At 41.1% G+C, this 23,920-nt stretch overlaps 1 protein-coding gene across 1 annotated transcript; it reads right to left on the minus strand.

Annotated features, from left to right (window-relative positions):
* Positions 1–14,019: 14,019 nt before the first annotated feature.
* UQCRFS1 (ubiquinol-cytochrome c reductase, Rieske iron-sulfur polypeptide 1) lies at positions 14,020–17,223 on the minus strand. Its single transcript, XM_086469285.1, has 2 exons — positions 17,013–17,223; positions 14,020–14,814 (listed from the first exon to the last, which is right to left on the minus strand). Exons 1-2 carry the CDS (start codon positions 17,221–17,223, stop codon positions 14,204–14,206), a joined length of 822 nt encoding a protein of 273 aa, XP_086325411.1. The 3' UTR covers positions 14,020–14,203.
* Positions 17,224–23,920: the final 6,697 nt, after the last annotated feature.

A 23,920-nucleotide genomic window follows, 5' to 3' on the forward strand; every position in this document is an offset into this window, starting at 1 on the left:
GACCCTGGCAGCTCCTCTGGTACTGAAGCATTAAAAAGAAGCTAAAGTGGCTTAAAAGCCAGCCTAGTATCCGCCTCCCCTTGAGCTGTAAGTTCTTTTGGCTGTACAGAACAATTTTAAGTGTACATAACTAATTTAAATTGCCATGTGCTCATATAGCAGTAGCCTTTCACCTCTTTATTATGCTCTACTCTGTGTCACTTGTACTTTCTGATATATCCCACTGTGACAACTTTCCCTTGAGAACCCTTCTGAAGTTTAGTGAAGGCCATGAATCACCTGTTACCATGACATTGGGGAGCTGCACACTGAAAATTCTCCAGGGCAGGGAAAAGTCATTTTATTTTAATTACTGCTTAAAGTTCCTAAGACAAGCTGATACATAGTAATCATGCTCACTGGCTTTCCTGGTTTGTATTTAATATGACATGGAAAAATTTATTGCTCCAGTTATCCAATTTTCAGGGCAGTGGGGGTCTTTGCCTGTCTCCCTCATTAGCTTCCATTTCTTACTACCTTGTTTCATTCTGGGTACTGGCACACTTGCTTCCAGCACAGCTCCACAGCTTCCTTCCAAGCCTCTGCAGCCACGTGCTTCCTGCACAGGGCTGATGTGGACCAGCAAGGAACCACGTGCCTCCTTTGTTGGCTCCCCTCCAGCATGAAATCCACCCACTGCACTTAGAGGGCAACTGAGGCTGTCACATCTACTACCTTTAAAAATTATCTACTGTTGGTTTTATCTTCTTGTTTTCCGTAACGTAACTGTTTTCTTCTTCCCCCCCCCCGCAATTTTCTTTATAAGAGCAAATCCAGTTGAGGATTTGCAGACAACAAGATGATGATCTCAGAGCTGAGCGTGTTGACAGAGCTTGAGCACTAAAGAGAGCAATGCACCACGCTGCTACTGTGTATATATAAACTGTGATGCACCTAAAAAAAACCACTAAGCCCCTCAGTTACATCCTCATAATTCATATTCTGTCTATAAACTAGGAAAGAGGATGCTGTGTTTCTAACCTACTTTGTTATTCTCTTCAGTAGGTCTAATATTTTCAAAAATGCTCAATTAGAGATAAATCTTTTCTAATTCCTTTGAATTTCATTGTAATAGTGTTAATCATGATGAATTCTTTCGGTATTTAACAAAATCAGTTGTCAATTAGGTTTTATGAGGAATTATACATTGTGGTTAATCATCAGTTGGGCATTACGGCTTTATTTGACAACTATGTTATTAAAACATACAGTAATTTGCTTTTATTATAATCTATCAAAAATCCAACACAAGTTTCAAAAATAATCTGAGCTTTGGAATTATAATTAGAGCATGTTTTATTAGAAATTGTTTTATAATGCAGTGTTACTGTTCAGAATTAATTGTTTCGTGTGAAGAAAATATATTATTTACAGGAACCAGAGCTTAGCTGGTTTTTTTTAATAAATGCTTGAAGAATAATAATTGTATTAACAAGATTTAAATACATAGATAATCATTCTAAGGTGAATAGGCTTGATTAAATAACGAATGTCTTAAAATACTTTCAAAACACTGGACGAGTTCCTACAAATTTTTACTACCAGATGAAGTCTTGCTCCCACTTAATCAGGAGATTGGTGTGGGTCCAAAGTTTATTCAACCATTTTCCTAAGCAACTTCTGAGGGAACTGGGGTTGTTTAGTCTGGAGAAAAGGAGGCTCAGGGGGGACCTTATCGCTCTCTACAACTACCTGAAAGGAAGCTGTAGCGAGGTGGAGATTGGTCTCTTCTCCCAAGTGACAAGCGATAGGATGAAAGGAAACAGCCTCAAGTTGCATCAGGGGAGGTTTAGATTGGACATTAGGAAGAATTTCTTAACCGAAAGGATTGTCGAGCATTGGAACAGGCTGCCTGGGAAGTGATGGAGTCACTGTCCCTGGAGGTGTTTAAAAGATGTGTAGATGGGGTGCTTAGTGACACGGTTTAGTGGTGGACCCAGTGCTGGGTTAACAGTTGGACTTGATGATCTTAAAGGCCTTTTCCAACCTCAACGATTGTATAATACATTGATTTAACTTAGCTAATTCTGTAATGAAATGCTGTATCAGTACGTAACATTAGCAACAAATGTTATTAAGCAAATGAGTGCATTATTTTCTAGCTACTTTGATTAAGGCTACATATTGGCTGTAGTTGTGACAGGCTTTGTTTAAAAAGGACTACTTTGAAGACATTAAAGTAAACCATGATGGACACAAGCTGATCTCATTACTGCAGTTAAAATTTGGAAAAAAATCAGAGAACTCTGTGATATTTCGGATACTACTACCTGTGATACTTGGGGTAGCATGGGTCAGAACACTAGCCAAAGAGCACGGTAAAAATGAATTGATGCAAATTCAAACAGTATCCTCTGCTGATATTCTTCCTAGCTGTTGGGTATATCAAAGATCATCCTTATCTTGCCCAGAGATATTTATTGACAATAGCTTTCATTACAGAGCAGCCAAGTACCAATAATCTGAAATATATGCAAGTTTTAAAAGTCTACATTCAAGTTTTAAACCTTTTTGCTTATGAGGAATGTTCTTACTGGCCTTTTCCTGTCTCATTTGGGAGATGAAATGTGAGCTATATATTTGCTCTGGAATTGGCTTGGCTCTAAGGGAGCCATTACAGTTGCTATTCAAGCCTCTGGATTCAACGTATCTTAGAATTATTGTGTTCTTCTATTCAGTGGAGTATTTTAGTGTAGGAGGTGCAATGTGAAATCAGTCTGTATAAACCTTGGCTCTATAAACACTTTCACGCTGAAATGTTCTCTACAGTAATAATAATAACAATAACATTACTGGTAACTGTCACCCACTATATATAGGGTACTTTATTCAAAGAGCCCTAAATAAATCTGTAGAAGTCTGTTGCTTCATCACAGATATCATAAAACGAAGGGCAGATTATTGCCACGGAGAAAGATAATTACCAGTGTCACTGAGCTCCTTGCTCTCCTCTGAGCATAAGAAATACTATATGAGGTCATGACTGGCCCACCCTATCTACAGCATCAACCAGCAGCAAACACTTTCGGAAAGAGCACAAGAAACATGCAAGTCTGAAGTTACCCTTCCTCTGGGTTTACAGCCCCAGTTTCCAGCAGTCATCTGCTGTAGGCTTCTCTTGAACCAGATACGGGCCTGGAGCATTGTGTTCAGAAGCCACGGATGGACCTTCCTCTATCAATTTGCTGTTCCATTTGTTAAACTAGAAGTATTTTTCTGCCTTTTCTACATTCTGAAGCAATAATATTGTGTGTAATTCTTATTTCCTTTCTTTTACTTTACATTATGATTTCTCTGCATGCCTTTTATTCCTTCTTTGCCCTTTGATTTGTCATTAATTTTGGAGATGACCTAGATGGTGCATTGGAAAGATTGAAGTGGTAGCGGAACAGTGTCTGTGTTGTGGCAGATGTGCTTCATCCTGAAACCAGAAAATTTTTCTCTGGTCCTTTAAATTTGTTTTCAAAAGAGCAGTGTTTTGGGCAGTGTTAGTCAGGTTCCTGCTCAATCGCAGAGCTTTAAAATGCTTCCTGAGCATCTTCCCACCTACTTATTCTCTTTCTATGTGTTAGGAGATTCATCCAATTACAATTTACAAGCTGAAAAAGGGGATGGTGTTAAAAACTATGCTGGCAGAAGATGTAGCTTTCTTCTAACATATGTCCGTAAGAGTTCTATCAGTTACTCTTCTTGCTATACTGTTCTCCTCTGATTTGTACTGCACGAAACATGAGTTTAAAAGAATTGAAATTCAGGTCAATCACTGGTCAAATCTAGTGCCCCAGTGGAATGTTGGCGTGAGTCTATAAAAATCTGCAGAGTGCATGAACCGCTATAACGTGTTTATTGAGCTGGCTAGTGGTGGACTACATCACCTTAATCTGTTTTTCAAGTTACCCATGCTGTTCTGCAAGTAATTGTATTCCGAGTATTCCCATTCCTTATTGGATGGTGTCATTCTGCTGGTGTTAAAACCGTTGTTGGGGAAAGGACAAGAGCTTCTCTACAGTACCAAAAGTTGTGTCTAAATAGTAGATACAACGTACCTAAATTACCTTTCACAGCTAAAAGAAAATGTGACTTTAAACCTACGCATCTGAAAAGTACTATGTACCAGTATAACCATTTAGTAGAATGAGTTGGATATGTCAAAGATTAGTATATAAATGGAACAGAAATAAATTATGCTGCATATAGAGGGGTTTCTGTGGTTAGACTGAAGGACATTACTGGGGAGTCAGAGATTGGAGACAAGCAAGTGACAAGCTAATCTTGGCCTAAATAAAATATGAACCAAGAATAATGAGAACATTGAGATTTATGTTCTCACAGAGTGAGCTGGAAGAGTTTTATCAAAAACTACAATTAGTTGTCAAAAACATCTCTAAGCCATGACTTTCTTGTGTAGTTTAAAGACTTCAAAGCAGTGTGTCATTTAGGAATACACGCTGCAGTGCAACTGGGATGCAGCTTAGGAGATAATGGTAATAGCAGTGTTTAAGATCCTTAGATGAAAGTATTTTTATAGACATTAGTTAGATATGTTGCTAAAGATAATTCTAGTCAAGGACTTCAGTATTATTTAATTGTTGTAATTATTTCAAAATAGAAATATCAACAGATAGATGTAGATGTTTCCAAAAGCCGCACAGGAAACAAGAATGGCTTTGCAACTAAGTCTAAAGAATATAAAACAGAGACCACATATGTGCAATGTTTGGGTTTTTTTTTCTCTCATGACAAACAAACTGATACTGATAAAACTAATTACAGAAGAAAATGGAGAAAACTGTTTTATATTGCCCAAACAAATACAAACCAGCAAAACCCCATTCTCTTAAAGCTCACTTGGGTAGAGACTGTGAAAAAGCAACAAACAAGCATCTGCCAAAAATGTTAATGGATTATATCTCACCTGGGAGAAACATACTGATGATAGACTACTGATGAATGAGAGACAGCTAAAAATTACAGAATGAGGCAATTTCTGCTGCCTCTAACCTTTGTGGAAGGTAAATGGAAGGGAAAATGACTTAAATATCACCAACATGATGGGAAGCCAGATTCAAGACATTTTTCTTCGTAGGTTTCTAAATCTTCTCTACCAAAGGCACAGAGGCTGTGACTCTGGCCGGGCTGTATGCAGTGGGGCTTTGGCAATCACAAAATTGTAGTTGATTACTGTTCATGGTGCATTTATTTTTGCCACTTACGATTGAAGTCCCACAGCGCTATTCAGTTTAGTACATAAAATGAGATGGAGTTAGACTACCATTGTACTACTAGGACGATATACATACTCGTGTCTGCTATATGCTTCAATTGAAACAACCTGTTTCATGCGGACTCTAGAACTCTTTGAAGATATTTATGCTTCCTTTTTAGGAAAATACTGGATTGATTAAAATGATAATTATTTCTAGACTGATGGGCTCTGAACATAAAGCCTGCCTAATCCATAACCACAGGCTAGAACAAGACTCAATGATTTTATCACTAATCTTTCAGTCTTCTTTTAGCCTACACAGTTGATCATTCCTTGTGTTTTTCACTGAGGTTATGAATGCAATCAAAGTGAAGGGCTCAGAGTTTTTAAGTGCACTCTCAGTACAGAGCCCATGGAGTGTCACTCCTGTCTACAAGAAAAGCTGATGGATGTGATATCTACTGTAAAGCAGGTGACCTGCTGGCATAAGTGGAAGTGTGTTTGCTTAGGAAATGAAATGAACTCAAAAGGTAGAAAGGAGAAAAAATTTGGAAGATAAATAGCACTGGCAATGGCAACCTCTAGTGACCTCAGCGGAGCAGCCTACAGTAGATGACAAGAAATTCAGGCTGAAAGAGGTGGGTGATTTATAGACTGTATGTAAGAATAGCCCATATCTATTGATATGAATTATAAGTAAGGACAGATTATCTGACAAAATAGGAAACTGTCTTCAAAAGCAAATGTTTCTGAAAAAGGATTGGCAGAAGGTAAGAAGAGCTTTCTCACATTCAATTAAATGAAATGACCACGAACAACTCTTCCAGTAGGTTAAGAAAAGTGAGCAGGACAAGCTGAGTGGCACTGTGATTATGGCCTAAAAAATATTATTGGATGAATGTGCAACCTTCCAAAGCTGATATAGAAAATACCCTAGTAAAGAGTAAATTATTGCATTCGGAGTCTGACATACACTCATTTGCATGTACAAATATATATGTGTAGAGGTAGGTTTTTTCTTTTTTTGTACCATAATGCGAGATTTGTCTATCAGATATGCAATGTCAGATGTGCCTTAGGAGCTAATAGCAATGTTTTATTTCATTAGAAGCAGTTATTCATCTTTCCAATCAGTGTCAAGTACAGCGGCTAGGAGAGAGATATTTTTATTTTGTACTGTAGTCTGAAGAACTGGAGAGAAGAGTAAATAGGGGCTTCTGCTTGTGGAAACATTAAAGTCCAAATAAAAACATCCAAATCTCAAAGCATATCACACGTGTAAGAAAAAACCCCAACATATTGACCTAAATATGCAGTCTTTTTTTGTCAGGCAGTCAAAACTAACGTTGTTATAGGGAAAGAATAATTGCTAGGCCAGAATTTGTCATGCCGCTATAGGTACTTCAGTGGGAAATCTATGAGCCACATCTTGTTCTGTGTATTAAATACTAGCACAAAACTTTGATGTACTTCAGACCTTTGGGATATATACGATTTCAGGCAGACTGCTAGAAAAGCTACTGAAACTCCTGATATTTTAGTACTTAATTCAAAATCACAGTTCTGTTGGAACTGAAAATAGAGGGAAAACCTCAGCTGTAGCCTGTCACAACTGACAGGCTGTTCTGTATGTAGGGCGAACTCCTACAGGTGACAGTTCAGACTGACATCTGAAATGCTTGTCACACTTGTTGCAATCCAAATGGAGGGTTACCTAAAGGGTGATGTATCAGTCACCAACTATATGTGAGTTATGCACAGCAGCGATGGTTACAAAACAAAATGCTTAGTATCCTCCTCCTACTGGTCCAAACACAGACTATTAAAAAGTCCCAGTGCTGTAAACCTACAAAATAAAACTTACATCATTTAGCTGCTTCTTGCTATTCCTTTAACTTTTTCAAATGTAGACAAGGGAGTATAATTTCTGCACACCCAACGTCTATCCTCTTGGGACATGTATTCAAGCAGTGTACCTTGTGTTTTTAAGTACCCTTTTTTAACCATTAAATCCCTGGACCTGCTAGGAAACTATGCATTTCTCAAGCTCTTTTGATCGTCCTAGGGTTGTGCAAACCAATAGATCTCTGCAGGAAGCTGGTGCTTTTTATTGGTGATAGAAATTAGAGGCTGACATGTATTGCAATTACTTGCAAATTATATGGCAGCTCGCAGAGGAAAATTTGGAGTTACATGTTACACAGTGGGAGTAAAGCAATTCTGTCGAACACTACCATTAGAATGCTTGCTGAAAATTATGCACAGACATCTGCATATTGGTAATTTTTACTGTAGAATTTTTTACTAAAGATAACTTAAGTACAGGCTCGTGCTAGGTCCTGAAGCAAGACCAACTATCATTTGTACTGTTCACCTTCTGACCCAAGCTCTGCTTCTAGGTGTGTAACCTCTGTTTGGCACGGGAAAGGACGAAGTCATAGTACAGTTACCAATTCTGTAACTGGCTGATGAGAGACATCAGCCATCAGTACTATGTAATATTGTTAGACGTGGAAGTTATCTTCCTCTGCTAATTCTACTGCCATTTGTAGACAGAAAAGACAGTCTCCGCTGTCTCATGTTTCTAGCTCCTGTAAAAGCTAGGTAAAACCAAGTAACAGCTGCATCTTTAATGTGGTTTAATTCCAGAATTGCTTATTTTAATTTTCTAATGCTGAAAAAAAAAAAAATAATGCATGTAGTAACAATATGGTACACTACATTTTGAGCCTACATTGCCAGAACTAGGCAATGTCATAATTAATGTCTTGAAGTTATTAAAATGTTATAATGCTAAATAGTTCATGAAGAAAATATATCACAGTTGTGACACAAACTGGCTGCTAATTGTGTTAGGACAATAAATGCCAACAGGTCTGTGTTTTCCTTGAGCAAGCCAAGTTATAATCTGTTGTTGCTCTCTTGCATTTCATTAGGTGCTAATTATAGTTGATGCAGGATGTTAAAGAATATAACAACTCTAACGAGTCAGACAAAAAATCCATATAGCTCAGTATCCTACCTCTAACAGCAGCTATAAGCAGATACTGAGGAAAGAATGCAAGAATAAAGCATGCATTCAGTGATATTTACCTCAAATTTTTCTCTATCTTGCAACTTCCTGACCAGAAAAATGTTTTGTAATAATTTTTTTCTTCCATTAATTTGTTGAGTCCCTCAACATGAGAATTCCTCAGCTTACTCTATTCTTGTATTAAGAATCCCATTCATTTCAACATTGTCTTTTATTTCCACAGATTTTAATCTTCAAAGATAAAATATGATGCATTAAAAATGTTACAAACCATCCATTCTTCTGTTTTCATAGATTCAGAGGTGTGCAGCTGGAAGCCACCTTGGAAGCTCCCCAAAGCCCCATCAGTTATGCCTGAGCTGCTACTGACAAGTGTTCTTCACAATTTCCAATGCGGACATTCCTCATCTCTTTTCTGTTATCCAATCTTGAACTGTTCTTAAATATTCTACAGTTGGAAAGTCTCGTTTTCATCCCCCCAAAGTCTCAATTAAATATCTTTGCTTCTAACTCAAGCCTATTATTTCTTGGCTTAGACCCAAATGTTACAGAGAATAGCTCATGTTTATCTATTTATATTTTTGTTTTGAAACAGTTTTAAAAGTGTTGTTGCATCTTCGCCATCTTTTTCCAATTGCTCCACTTCTATTTCTCTCATATGTAAATTTAAGTGTAGTTGTTGCAGTCCTCTGGATACTACTCTAGTTGGGACATAATTTTCTTTAAATATGAAGAACTTCAAGCTACACATCATCTTCAGGTAATGCTTTACTAGTGATAAAGTAGAATGTTTTTTCACATTTTCCATACAAGCCTCTATCCCAACAGGGTAGCCTTTTTCATCACATTATTGTCCTGCGGCCTCATCTTCAGCTTCTGATCTGTAACCCCAGATCCTCTTCTGTGAATCTGTTACCTAGCTATTATTTCCTATAACAGATCCTAGCTTTGTTACAGCATTATTTGTCAAGATTATTTTTAATTCTAATCCTTTTTTTCATCAACATTTGCAGCTCTACCCAGTTTACCATCATATGCAAGCTTTACAAAGCTCATTCTCTCTTCTGACCCCTAATTCACTAAAAAATATACTGAACAGTGCTGGACCCAGACAGTTTCTTGCAGAACTCCTTACAGCACGTTTCTTTGGCCTAACATGGGTAGTTCATCTGTAAGGACCGTTTTGGAGCAGTTGTCCACTGAAATACTTCCACTTACATCAGGTTTCTTAGTAGACATGAGAATGTCATGTGAGATGGTGTGAAAATCTTACTTAAAAGCTTGATAGCTACTGCTAATATCCCCCTGTTTCCAAGGTCTGTTATCCTATTATAGCAATAAATGTGAGTGCATTGACATGATTTGTTCTTGATAAATCCATAGAGGCTATTACCACCTTATAGTACTCCAGCTGCTTACAAATAGGATTATAGCTTTATTTTGTATTTTATTATGCACAAAATCTGAATGAAGGCTTTAATAAACTGAAGCATCATTAAGTTTGAAAATTCAGTATTAATACAACTGTTCACCGAAGGGACTGCTTGTGTTACGTGTCATAGCTGCTGTCCTCTTACAATTCCTACTCACGTTTTCTAAATACAGTGAGCCTTGTTGAAGTCCTTTTCCTCCTCCCACTGCAAACACTATCAATAAATGATTGCAATACATCCAGTAGGTACAAGAACGAGCAAATTGCACCTGGCTGTGCCACTTTTACCAACCCAGGATTTGATAACACGCACCGCAAGGCAAGTGTATTAGCAGTGGCTGGGGCTATGAGATGGAAGTGTGACCAAACTGTTTTCTGAAACCACATTCCTCTTGATGACATTTCCTTGTTCATTAGGAAGTGTTTATCAGATATGTCTGATTTCTCAGTTAAAGCTGATTGTTTTGCTAAATTGCTAGAGATGTGGAAAATAAAAATTCTCCCTTTAAAACACAAATATCTAAGGCTAAGTACTGTTAAATATAGCTCCTTGTTAACATTTCTGTTATTGCCCTAGTTTCTTGCATCATGGTCTGTCCTAGAACCCACCACACAGACTCTGGTCATCTACTGGGGATGCTCAGTCAGAGCAAGAGCACGAAGTTAACTGAATGGTTGCACTACCAGCTCCAAGTGTCCACCCTAACCACCTACCCAAACCTGGCTTCTTCAGTAGTCAATGAAAGACTCCTCTTATGGGGGGCTTTATGGTATCCAAGTCAGGCTTAGAATCTCAGTGTCTTTCTGTAGGGTTGGCCTTTAACTTCATCTGGTAGAATCAGGTGCCTCAGCTGAACGATACACACATTTCAACATGCTGAGCCTGTTGTAATATGGGCAACACACCATTTCTTGTACTTGTCCACTTGCTTCAACTAGAGGAACTTTGTGTTGTCTGAATCTATTTGAAAAGGAGAGGGAGAAAGCAATCTAATAGTTTTCTTCTTTCATGAGGCACAAAGAAAATTATACATTAAAATTAACATTTGCATGCACATAGAATGTGGGTTGTTCACCAAATAGGCTGGACACAATGGCTTTAAATTTTCACTGACTGCTACTTGTGTAAATTGAGATGGAGTCCCTGAGATGAATGACACTTTTATTGTAAAGCTGGTGTCAGACAGAATTCTGGTTCAATATTTCCAGATACCAGCATTATGTCAGACCACATTGTAGTTTCTGGTTAATACTCCTTAATTCTAAAAATCTGTTTGAGTTCTTTATTTTACTATTTTATTAGTAAATAAGCTTATACTACTTGCATCTTGAAAATTTTCTGTTGGACTTTTCTGTAGTTACAGAAACTAAAGCTGGGAAAGTTTGTAGGCTGTAGTTAACACTGATGATCTTGGGTTTTGATGGTAGCTTGGACTAGGATAACTGGATGATAAGGCATTCTGCAGCTTAAGGATTTCAGAAATATCAGATTCAGGATGTGGCCAGTGTCCTTATGGCTCTGGCTCAGCTTGCCCGCTGGCAGATTCATCTTAAGAGGCAGGAATGCAAAACAAATCCAGCGAGCTGTAAGGGAGAGCCAGCCTGGCTCCAGTTGTATGTGCTCAGGGGGCATGTACAGCAATATCCACTGGAGCACTCCACGTTGTGGTGTTTTGCCTCTCTGATTCCTAGGAGGAGTATGAGAATGCAGAAAGCAGAGCTGTCTTACACAAACAAGAGGAAACCCCAGTTATGAAGAGAGAAGTGGATCTTCATACATTTTTGGGAGGGGAAAGGTGCCCTGTTAGCTAGGTGAAATCTGAGTTTTCACTGGCAAACTGTTCAAGTGAAAAGGACCTGACAGGAACACAGCCCTGGTAAGGCCATGAGTGAAGTGAAGGGAGTCAAAGTGGAAATACAGGGATACGGCAAAGCCCGGCAAGCCATTGCTTCTTACGAATGCAATGGATTTTCAGAATTTAATGAAATATAGAGGTATTTTTCTGTGTACTTGAATACTTGTACTTCCAATGCCACGGGGTACACTAGCTATGAAAAAGGGAGCATTATGCATTTGTATGGTGGTAATGTCTGTAATTAGTGGCAGTAGTGAGAGCTCCTTCCAAGGACGTCTTAGCCCACAAGGTAATTGTGAGCTCATTACTTGCAATCAGCACATCGCTGTGTGGATTTACCCTTGCTTCATGCTTCCCCCTTAGGGAGTTCAGGCCTTCTGGAGTTTCTGGTCCCAGAGAAGACAATACAATAATTGGATATCATTCCTTGCAAATCACAGTGTCGTTGAGGTTGGAACGGACCTCCTGAGATTATTTACTCCAATCTCCTTGCACAAGCAGGGCTGCTCAGGACTCTGTCCAGTTGGATTTGAGTATCTGCATGGATACTCCACAACCTCTCCCCTTATTCCAGTGTTTGACAGCCTTCACAGTAGACAAGTGTTTCAATGTGTTCGATGAAATTTCATGGCTTTTAATTTGCACCTGTACTTGCAATACCGAACTGTGAGTGGTTTTGGAGATCTGAGGCTGTCAACTCAAGTAATTACTGCAAGTAATTCTATGCATGATCCCCTAAGCCCAGCTGCAGCGTAACTACTCTAGCTTTCCTGGTGTTCACTTGTCAACTCAGAAACTGCCCCGGCCATTCTTTGCTTTACAGGAGGCAAATTTACTGGTATTGCAGTTACTTAGTGATTCTGTAAACAAAGATTAGACCTAAATAATGTGCCCGTGGGCTGAAACATTTTTAGGATGAGGTAAGAGCAGCTGCTTGAGAGCAGATGAGCAATGCTCTAATGCTACTTCAGGAGTTGCTTTCTTCCTTGAAATAGAAGATTTAAGGAAAGGTGAACCCTATAACACAAGGCACATACCTGAACACCAATTACTTGGATACAAGTTTGGGAACATCTCTCTCAGTACCGGTTTAGCATGATTCATTATACCAAAAAAAGGTCTTGAGAATGCTTTTATGGACATGGTGGTAAGGTCTAAACCTCAAATTTATGAAATGGTGTGAAATGTATACCTAAGAACTTCTGTAGTAGTCATCTATGGTCTTTATTTCACTGAATAATCTGGAAACAGGTGAGCCAAATGCATCAATATTCTCATTAATCCTATTTAAAACTTCAGCTTTAACCCAACTGTCGCTGCAGCTCTACATGAGGTATATGTCAAGCTAAACACTGCAGACCCAGGGTGTTCTGAGGATTGTATTTTCTGTTTTGCAGCCGAGGGAAGCACATTAACGCAGTGCCAGACAGCAGCATTCACAGAGCAGCAGTAACGAGCGGGAAGCAAACAGGAAGTACAAGGTAAATTTGGTATCGCTTTCGTTTTTTCGGTTGTTCTGGAAACAGCAAACCTTGTTTCTTCTCACGTACTGCAGGCGATTAATGCGAGCTTTGTTTTGTACTGGCAGGATCAATGCTGGTTAAAAGATTTCTTTCAGGCTGCATTTTTTTTCTCTACGCCTTCAGTCAGCACCAAGGTAAGAGAGGTTTCAAAGTTTTGGCCTTTACTGGGCTTAGCCTATGGGCAATACGAAATGGTAATTTTCACACAAATCATTGAGTCTCGAAATGCCTCTGATTGCATCTCAACCTTTTGCTACGTTTAACATTAGAGATTAGTCCAGACTTAGTGGTTCTTAGATTTATTTTTCACCCTCTGTAAAACTTGGATTTCCCTTTTTACTTCCTTCTCAACTTACTTGTTTTGGAAAAGTGTCACAAATTTTCCAGTGTCCTAAGCACCTGATCTGATTAGATAGGTATAAGATCAAGCCTTATCTGCAAGTAAAAAAACCTACGATTCTAACATGACACGCTTATTTTTGTCCACATCGTCACAAAATTACATTGCTATCATTCCAGCTAAACAACTATAAGCTGCCTCTGAACAGTGTAAAAGAATTTTCTTTCTAGGTAGGTTTTTATTTACTTTTTCCTTCACTTCCTTTGAAAACAAACAAACAAAAAAATACATTGGAAGGAAAAGGATTACATCTCAAAGGACTCTCTATTGGAACTTACTCCAAACAGTTAGAAGTTCATAGCAAGATCTTTTTCAGATGTTCCTTCCCATAATGCAGTAAAACCAAAAAAGTACAAATAATGAAAATACGTGGTATGAAAGGAACAATGGCTGTGTAGTTCAGTGTTTACCTTGAACCAGCAGCCCTTCAGGAGGGCTGCATAAACATATTCTGCATCTGCTGCAGGATGTCTTTGACTGGACACACTGGAAGTCCGTACACAAATAAATACACGTCATCGTAACTCAGAACAAGTGCTCACTCCAAGTTTTTATTAAAACTGAACAGTGAAGTATTCAAACATACTTCTGGTTGAGACTCTAGACAGCTAATATGTTTTTAGGATCATCTGGTTTTACAGTATTCCAGAATCTGTTAACCCTTACAGAGCGTACATTCACAGGAACATGAAAGTGAGCAAGTGCCTCAATACTCAGCCAACAACCACTATATCATCATCAAGAAACTGGTAAGTCGGAACCTCGAGGTTATAGGGAGCGGGACCTTTCCTGATTCTGCCAGAGGCATCGTAATGGGACCCATGGCAAGGGCAGTAATAACCGCCAAAATCTCCAGAGTTAGCAATGGGCACGCAGCCAAGGTGAGTGCAGACACCAATCAATATGACCCACTCCGGTTTCTGTACTCTGTCTAAGTCATGCTGCGGATCCCTCAGTTTAGACAAATCAACTTCAGCTTCCTGAGTGATCTCTGCCTGGGTTCTGTGGCGCACAAAAAGGGGCTTCCCTCTCCACTTGAAAGCCATGTTCTTGCCTTCTGGAATGTCAGATAACTTGATCTCAATCTTTGACAATGCTAGCACATCAGCAGAGGCACTCAGGCTGGAAATAAACTGGGTGACAACATTCTTAGCAGTATATGCTGTTGCTACACAGGCCGTGGCAGTCACCAGGTAGGAAAACCCTTTTCTAGATTCACTGCTGCTTTGAGAAGATGTGGTGGGATCTAGCACATCTTGACGGCGATAGGCAGAGAAGTCAGGTACCATGACATCATTGTGGACGTAACGAACACTGCCAGGTGCTGCAAGAAAAAGAAGATGAAATGACAACACTCTCAGATAAAAATTACCATGATGTATTTTAAGTTATACTATTTTAATTGCAGTTTTGGAATAATGGATCAAAGTTATTCCAAAGTCTACATAGTGTTCTGCTAATTATACATTTCAATTTTAAGTTGTAGGGAAGTGGTTTCCAGAAGACATTTTTGGTAGATGAACAGGTGATTTGTGAAACTGTTCTACCTATTCTTTGAAAATTATATGAAGCCTAATAAGGGTGCATAAAAAAATCTCTGCAAGAAGTTCTGGGTTTAAAGTGAACGTTTTTTTTTTCAGAAGATTTAAAGGAAAAACTCCTGCAGGATACCATGACTAGGTAAGAGAAGACAGCCCTGTCTTCCATTCAAGTACTTCCCTGAAAAAACAATGCTATGAAGAAATTTGATTTAGTAAAGTTTGCACATCTGTAGCTTAACACTTTTGTGCTTTCCTTTGACCTATGTAACTTCTATGCTTTTAAAAATCTTAAGTGTGTGGTTAAGCAATTTTGAGATTAAAAATGCAGTATCAGGCATCCCCCTTTACGTGAAACTGTTGTCGAAGCTAACTGCCCCAGTAAGTAATTTTTAAACCTGCAGTCCCCTCTTTGCCAGGCTCACTTCATAGAAAGGGATAAAGCTAGTAACTATCCAATTCCCAAGCTTTTCCAGTGGGATTCCCATGTCAAACCTGTGTGCTAAACTAACAAGATGTGACGGCTAACTAAGAAGCCTTCCATTAACTTATCCAGCAGAAGAACGCTGCTCCCCTCAGTGAAAATCTGTAAGCCAAAGACAGAACGTACGGCTTGCCAAAGTGCAACCTCTGTTATTTGAAAAGAGCTATTCAGTCTTTATTTTTTTTCTAGCAGTTGGCACAAAATTAACAGAGGTTAATAAAAACATTCTCTCAAAGTACGTAAAATAACTCTGAGAAATTTATATGCCATATAATGGGGAAAATATTTAAATTTATTTACAAGTAATTCAGCATAGAGGAGGTATTTGCTGTATGATTTTAACTGCAGAGAAATCAAACAAATTCAGAATTCTGAGAGTGAACCATACTAATTTATTTCAGTATCAAGACTTAAAATATCTCACATTTAGTAACAAGCAATACAATTAACTTCTAAAAATTCCTTATATTTAGTGAAAAGTGCTCGATGTTAATTAAAACTAAGAATAAGACTAAATGTCAGTTACATGAGTTATAGATTTGTATAATTTTCACCTGAACACACCCTTTACAGTCGAGGGTCAGGTGATGCATGTAGTTCTCATCACTACAGAGCATCTCCCACAAGGCACTGCCACCTCCAAGACTTACACAATTACCCTATGTGCAGTACGAAGGAAACTGTTACAGGCCCAGCACCAGCAGGGCCAGGTAGTGGTTCTCCATGGGATGCAAATCGGTCTGTTCCAAGGATAACCACCGCCCTTCGGCCCCAAGTCAGCTTCTGCAACCACGACTTGGGCGTAACTTTACCTGGCTGATGCTTTTGTGAACTGGCGGGAAATACAGGAATTCCAAACAAGGGAACAGCGATTTGACATAGCGAATTCACTGTCAGAGCTGCTTTCCTGCAGCAGTAAAACAACCCTGTGCTCCCAGCGGGCACCTCTGCTTTGATGCCCCTCACTTCAGTACCTGATTGAACTAAGCAGCATTTTCTTCCACCCTCCCAATTGCAAAATAAGCATCCACCCGAGAGTCATCAAAAGGAAGCAAGCTTTCACGTGCCCTTGACTCTACAGCCATCAACGTGTGTTACCGTCATGATGACAACGTGGAATCAAATATTAAAAAAAAAAAAAAGCAAAAGCCAAAACCTTCCTCTCAACTAACTCCCGCCTCTGCTTCCCCCAGCCTGCCAGGCCCGACCCCGAGCGCGGAGCCAGCTGCTGCGCTGCGTCCCCGGTGCTCCCCGCCGGGGACAGGCCGGGCGGTGACCGAGGAGCGCTGCCGGAGGTCGCGGCGCTCCAGGCTTGTCGGGCGGTGCCCTGGCGCCCGCCGCCCGAGCCCCCGGCCCGCCTCGGGTGGCGGCTGGCCCCCGGGCCCGGCTCCCGCTCGCTGAATCGAAGGAAGACACGGCCGCCGCCCGCCCCCGCCCCGAGCCGGCTCCCCGGCGCTCCCCCAGAGCCCGGCCCGCGGCGTCCCGACCCCCGGCCCGCACCGTTGAGGCTGGCGCCGGCGACGAGGCCCCCCCGGGCCGAGCGGCCGCTCATCGACTCCCGGCAGAGCAGAGGCCGCTTCAGGTCCAGCGGCACCTTCTCGGCCCGACGCGCCACCGCCGGCGCCAGCGGCTTCAGCGGGCCGGGCACGGCGTGCGCCGCGGCCGAGAGGTAGGGCGCGAAGGGCCCGGAGCGGGCGGCCACGGACAACATGGCGGCGGCGGCGGCGGCTGGGCCGGTCACGGCTGCGACCTTCCCGGCGGCGGGAGATGCGCACGCGCGTGACGCCACGCTGTCGCGCGGTGGTGGCGTCACAGCAGCGCCGTCGGGCGATAGTGTCTTACGTCACGGCGGCGGGGAGCGGCGTCGCTCCTGCGGGCGCTTCCGTACGAGGCAGCCGCAGCCCGGAGGCGGAGCTGCCGCAGCGGCGGCGGGTTCCCGTTCCCGGGCAGCGCGGGAAGGGCTCGGGCCTGTGGCGGCCCCAGCTGCCCGGCAGGGGAGAGGGAGCCCCGCCGCGGGAACGGGGGCTCCCCGGCTGGAGCAGCGCCCCCCCGGGGAGAGCCGCTTCAGCAGCGGGCTGTGCCGGCGGGGCTCGGGAGGGGGGGACGGCCGGGAGCGCCCCGGCCCGGTGGCGCAAAAGGGGATCGTGAAATCGTGGGGTTAGCAGGTGTCGGCTGGCGGAGAGGGGAGTACAGCGTGTCGATGACGTAGTTAAGCACTATTGCAAACATACTTTTTTCGTCTTTTCCTGTAATTCTTTGTTTTGTTGAGGTATTTCTGTTCCCTGTTTTGAAAGGACAGTAGGTGTGTTGAAGTCCCGCCCTAGAATGCCGCTGGTGATACTTGCGTTAAACTAAGTAACGTGTCAGAGAAGGGCTCAGGAAGCGCTGCAGGGAAAGGGAGTGGGCCTGGGCCTTTGCTGCAGGACTGGGATTCACTGAAACAAAGCAGCGTGATCCCAAAACACCAGGGGGGGCGGGGGGTAACATGTTCGCTTCACTTGCTGCCGTTATGATTTGGAGTTACATAAACAGAGAAAGAAAACTGCTGCTTCTGTGATAACACGTGGTCTTTGTTTCTCCTATTCCATGTGCAGTGTGTGATTTTTGCTCCTTTTTGTTTCTTTTTTTCTTAGTTTATCTGGGTTTTTTTGTCTTTTCATAGTCCTGCTGGATCAGTTGCAAAGTGGGAAAAAACTTAATTTTTTTCAGCGTGTCATAGGAAATTGGCAAGTGATAGATTTTACATGAAGTTTGAAAAGTGCAAAGTGTGGTTTACAGTACGGTTGTTATGTTCATCACCACATTTCTGTGGGCAGAGTCCAGCTGCCACAGCTTCAGCGTTTTCCACTGCTCACCAGCACGTTCAGTCTGGAGCTCAGACTGCTGGGGAAGTCAAATAGTTCCCCAGAAACTCATTCCTATCACTGATTGGGGGGGTGAAGGAACACAGCAGCTGTAATTATTACCAAAAGTACTTTTCTTCCGTTCTGGGTCACAAACAGGAGCAGAGATGCAAACACTTGAGTCCAATTTTTATCTTTGCTCAGATCAGTTTCATTCAGCTGTGTGAGTGGTACGGGAAGCTTGCACACTGTTGCACCTTTAGATCTGCATAGTTAGTGTAATGACAGCCCCCCCCCCCCTTTAAATGCTTTTCCATTAAGGGAGGACATTTCAGTACTCTTTGGATATATTTGAAGTATTATGTTTATTTATGAAGAACACACAGAGTTGTTTTCCTGAAGATGGAATAGATTGCTTTCCAAAAGTTCTTGCTATATTTTTTAATAGAAAAAAAAAGCTAAATAAAAAGCTCTGTTTCTAGGATTTGTTTTTTCTCCTGGCCGTGCACACTGCTTGTCCCTGTGCAGATGCAAGGAAATCAAAGTATTTAAAAATACTAATTAATACTAAAGAAAATATTTTGGTAAATTTAAATATTTCTTCCATTAAGACTACTCTACATCTGGTCTGACACACAACAATAGATTTGGCTTGACCTGCCAGGGTAGTCCTAAAATGGTTGATGGTCTTACTCTGTGGAGCTTCTCAAAGGGAAATAAAAATTGTGGTTTTGTTTTTAAAAGTACATCTTCTAAGATAATATGCCAGCAGTGTGCAAGACAGAAATATCGATTCATTTGTATGTTTGGTTTCTTTAATTAGATAATATATGTGATTTCACCTTTTTGACTGCACTGAAAAATCATCTGAAACAAAACAGTGCTGCTGTCAGCTCCTCCCCCCATGCAACAAGCAGCAAATGACATCCTCCAGGCAAATTAGAACCAAATCCATTCCCAAGGGCTGTTCTGGAGGTGGTAGTTCAGTTCATAAAATGACTCTTGGCAGCTACAGGCCATTCGCATGGAGGAAGGGCAGCACTTCTAAGAGACAAGAAGGCAGAATGCCATAGTAGTCTTTCCTCCCTTTGCAACAGGGGAAGCTGTTGGCTGCCTGCGTAGAGCTACAGCCTTGACTTACAGACAGGCTTCTGGTCAGGCAGCATGTCTGTTTGGCCTGTACCCGAGGTTCAACTGTAACAGTCGCTCTGTCACCCAACAACCCCTCACCGGGGGGGGGGGGGAATCGGGTAAAAAGGAGAGCAGACTCGTGGGTTGAAACGAAAACAGGCTTAATGAAACACCACCACCAAAGGTATAGAAAGTTATACTCGGCCAAATGAATATGCAGCTGTCACAGTTGACAGGAGAGCAGTCCTCAGGAGCAGGGAGAAGCCAGAGGAGGACCAGGAGGAACCCCCCAGGAGCTCCCCTTCCTCAGCAATCCTTCCCCCTTTATAACGACCATGACATTATGGTGTGGGCTACCCCTGTAGCTAACTCAGGTCAGCTGCCCTGGCTGGCTTGAGCCTGCTAACAGCCTGCCTGGCATGGCTGGGCTGTGATTCTGTCCCAGCCAAACCAGGACATAGTGGCACTGTAAAATGGAATGAGTGTGGTGGCCTCTTATTGGAAGCACCAACCCAGCTCTCTAATGAAGTCCTTCCTCTGGGCAAGGTTCCAGTTCTCTGTAGTAACCACTCCATTTGGGCTGATATTCTTGCCCGAAACTTGTTTGGGTTAATTGCAAGGATAAGAGGACAATAGGTATTTCACATTGATGAATCTTGGGCTACAGGAAAGATCAATCTTCTACTAACAACTAGGGTGAATAAATTTGGAAAAAAAACCCCAAACCTACAAATATTACTTTATAGCGTCAGTTTCATGCTTGACTTGTCACAGCTGCCAGTGGTAAGATTTAGTTTGATACTGGGTGGATAAGCTAATAGATGCATGCCTGCTCCAATCAAGCCTTTTAATTAGTTCAGGCTTCTAAAATTTTCCCAAACTGTGGGATAATCTTTGACCCAGAGAGACATTGTGAAGATATTTGAGCTAAAACATCTTCTAGAAAGCTGACCATGATTTCTCAGCTGGTCAAGCCAGACCGTTCATGCAAGACTGTGAAGCTTTAGGGTTTCCTACTGGCTGTATAGGGAGATATTGTTTTGAAATTCAGCTGTTCCTAATGATATAACTACTAAATTATTTTATGATTGTGCATTTAAAAAAGAAAAATGTCTCTGTGGAGTGTTAGTTTAGGGACTGGCCTTATTAAGATTTATTTAAGTGTTTAATTTTTTCATACAACTAATTCACTGAATCTTTTTAACTGTTGTCTGAAATGTACTGAAATACAGTTGTTCTAATTAAGTGGGATGGATCACTCCTGTTCCAGTAGTGTTGATCTATAATTTACTTCTTTCCCAGCAAGTTTGAGACGTCTAAGCCTGGGTAGATAATGATTTGTCTAACTATCTAACTCAGTGCACTGTACTGTTGGTAACTGTGGTTAGTAGTGATGCCGTAATTATAGGGCACTATAATAATATTCTAGAGGAAAGGTAATTTGTGGAAACTGTTGGGGCTATGGATCAATGTACGAGTGGAAATAAACAATACTCAAGCAGGGGGAGAGAAAACTAGGAAGACCCATTTTAACAGCACAGGTTTTACAAATACTATTTCATGTAAGAGGAAAAGAGCTACAGAGACATGATCTTCTTTTCTGTTCTCCAACAGATTACAGATTATCATGGTATAAATATCTGATTGGAACCAAACAAATTCTAACAGGGCAAGAGGAGTTTCGACTAAGGCTGTCAGATATTAGTGTGCTGCAGATATTTGGTGTTTCACCATGAGACTGAGGTTCTGCGCTAGCATTTGTAGAAGGGTTTGTTACGAGTTGTTGGTTTGGGGGATTTTCTTTTGTTGTTGTTTTGTGGGTTTTTTAAGGATTCTGAATTTTGACAGTGATGTAAGTTTTTAATTTGCTAAGCCAGCTCAGCTATTTGGGATGTGGCAGACATGGCCTCATCCCAAATGATGCATTTTTCTGACTGCGTGCTGTTCCCAGAGGTGTTTGGCAAAACATGCTTCCTCCTTCTAGAGACTTTTGGCAAAGTGAGGTATCTGGGTTTTTTTGAAACACATGATTGTAAATTTTTTAGACGTAAGACTGATTTCAGATTACAGTGTGATCAGAAGATGATCAAAACATGAAAATATTTCCAAATAAAAGGAACCACATTCTATTATCAGAGTCCAGAAAAAGAGTAATTTTGATTTTAAAATGACTAAGCATATTTCAATGTGTAGGTGTTTCTTTGAGAACGGCTGTTAGGCTTGTGTTCCCAAGCATCAATACTGAGTAAGTGTTTTCCACCCAAATTTGAAAGTTAAATGCCAGTATGGTATTGTGTAAACCATCTGAACAGACCTCTGCGATGGCTTTTGTGCATTCACAAGAGTGTTACCTTGTGAAAATTTATACTGCTTAATGTTCCTGTCATTTTAAAGTAAGTTAAAAGTTAATTTGCATTAGTAGAAAAGCTATAAGATGTCAGGGTTGCAGTATTGCAAAGTAGTTGCAGCGTATTGTTATAATGCTTTTGGGCATGTGCAGTGGTGCTTCAGTGCCCTTCTTCACATAGTATTTTATTCTTGTGTTTGTGTTTTCTTCAGATATTATCTGCAGAACTTGACTGGCTTTTTGCTAAAACGTTGGTCACCCCAGGCAGTTTGATCTTGCCAGAAAGTTATCTTTCTTTGAGTCCTTTGCCATCTTGCATTATTTTTATGCTCTGAAAAGGCAGTGCTACTAAGCTTGAGACTTTTGGGTTTGCATTTGCTTTTTTAGTTTTGTGTTGATGATTGCTTATTTTCTCCCTGAATGAGATTATTCAGAAAGAAAAAACCCAAATCCAAACCGCCAAACTTCACTTGTGGAGTGTTGTTGGTAAAGCAGGTATGGCTTGCTTCATCGTGCTGGAAGATGAGGTTTTCATGCTGTGCTGAGAACAAGGCGCCAGAGCCGGGTGCTGCCATCAGCCCCACTCTGCAGGCCAGGGCAGCAATGTTTGGACTGGATTTCACAAGAACGTCTAAACACTTCTAAGCAAGCAGCTTTCCCTCGCTTGTTAGTAAACGCACTAACGTGAAAGTCTGAATGTTACAGCTTCAGTCCCTTTGGCTGGAAGGGACCCTTTGAGATCATCTAAAACCTGCTTTCCACTATGTAGCCTTTCCTTTAAAAGCTGTTTCTAGCAAGAGTACTTCACGCTTTTTCATTTAATGGTAATCTTTCCTTGTACAGCTATGTTGTGATTTTCTTGTGTAAACTGTCTAAAACAGGGGACCTGTCTTTAATGTAGTGGTGTGTTTCGGGGTCTACAGCCTGCAGGTGTTAGATGAGCCTTTTCATTTCGTTGATTATTTAGATAAGAGCACCCTACTGCTAGAGTGGCTCCAAATGTCTACAGTTAGTTCCTTTGCAGAATTAACGTTCATTACAGTGTTCTCTGCTTTGTGTTGTGGTAGGGAAGCTGCTAAATAAATTTGAAGATAGATTTGTGTGTGCAATACAGTTTGGTTAAGATTAAAATTATGGAAACTTTTTGATATTTAGACATGATCGTCCTTTGAGGTTGGCCTATCACTTCGAACAGTCGCATGGTGTGATCAAAAGGAATGTGTATGAAAAGTGAGGATCAACAATGGATAGTAAAAGTGAGAAAAAATAAGTCTATTAACGTTCAATTGGTCAGACATCAAATCAGTTGAAATGATGACACCTCACTGCTACAGTCTAATTGAAATTCAGCTTTTTCCTAGTTGAGGAAGAAATAAAGTATCATGAGCGAAGAAGAAATCTGATGGCAGCTTTTTATTGCTATTTCTATTAATGCAGCAGTAATAGGCAGGAGTTCACAGCTTTAGCAGCCACCTTATTCTAAATCTCTTACATCCCTGCTTGATAAGGCCAAGATCTATTGCCTTGAGCAGAAGGGCATGGAATATCTGGCTCTGGCAGACTTGCGCTCAATGTTTTGAGCATAAAATGAGCTAAATACAAAGAAGGTGTATTTCTCTTCCCTGCCCAAAAAACAAATAGAAAAATCAAAGCAGATGAGGCATTCCACCGGGCAGGAAGAATGAGATTTTCTGAGTCTATTATAGAGAGGAAAGAAAATAAAACTATTGAAGTGAATCAAATAAAATAAAAAGACCAAGCCTAAGATTACGTCAAAGATTTATGTAATTGTCCAGCTGGACAGCAAGGGTCATGTCTATGTGAAATTGATCAGATCTGATCACACAAATCAGAAATGGCAAGAAAAGGTGTCCAAGCAAGCCGAAGCCAAAGGCTAGATGGCGGTTGCCTGGGGCAGCATCAAAGGCTGCTCAGCAAGGCAGCAGCTGAAGGCTAAATGAAGTTGCCTGGGGCGTCATCAAGGACAGCTAGTACAAACATCAGTTTGAGGGAAAATATTTTCTCCCTTTCTCTTGCTTTCTCTCCTCCCATTTCCTGTACAATCCCTGACACTTTTACCTCTTGAA

The sequence above is a fragment of the Leptosomus discolor genome, chromosome 8 (genome assembly GCF_034619465.1).
Source record: "Leptosomus discolor isolate bLepDis1 chromosome 8, bLepDis1.hap2, whole genome shotgun sequence".
Classification (NCBI taxonomy): Eukaryota; Metazoa; Chordata; class Aves; order Leptosomiformes; family Leptosomidae; genus Leptosomus; species Leptosomus discolor.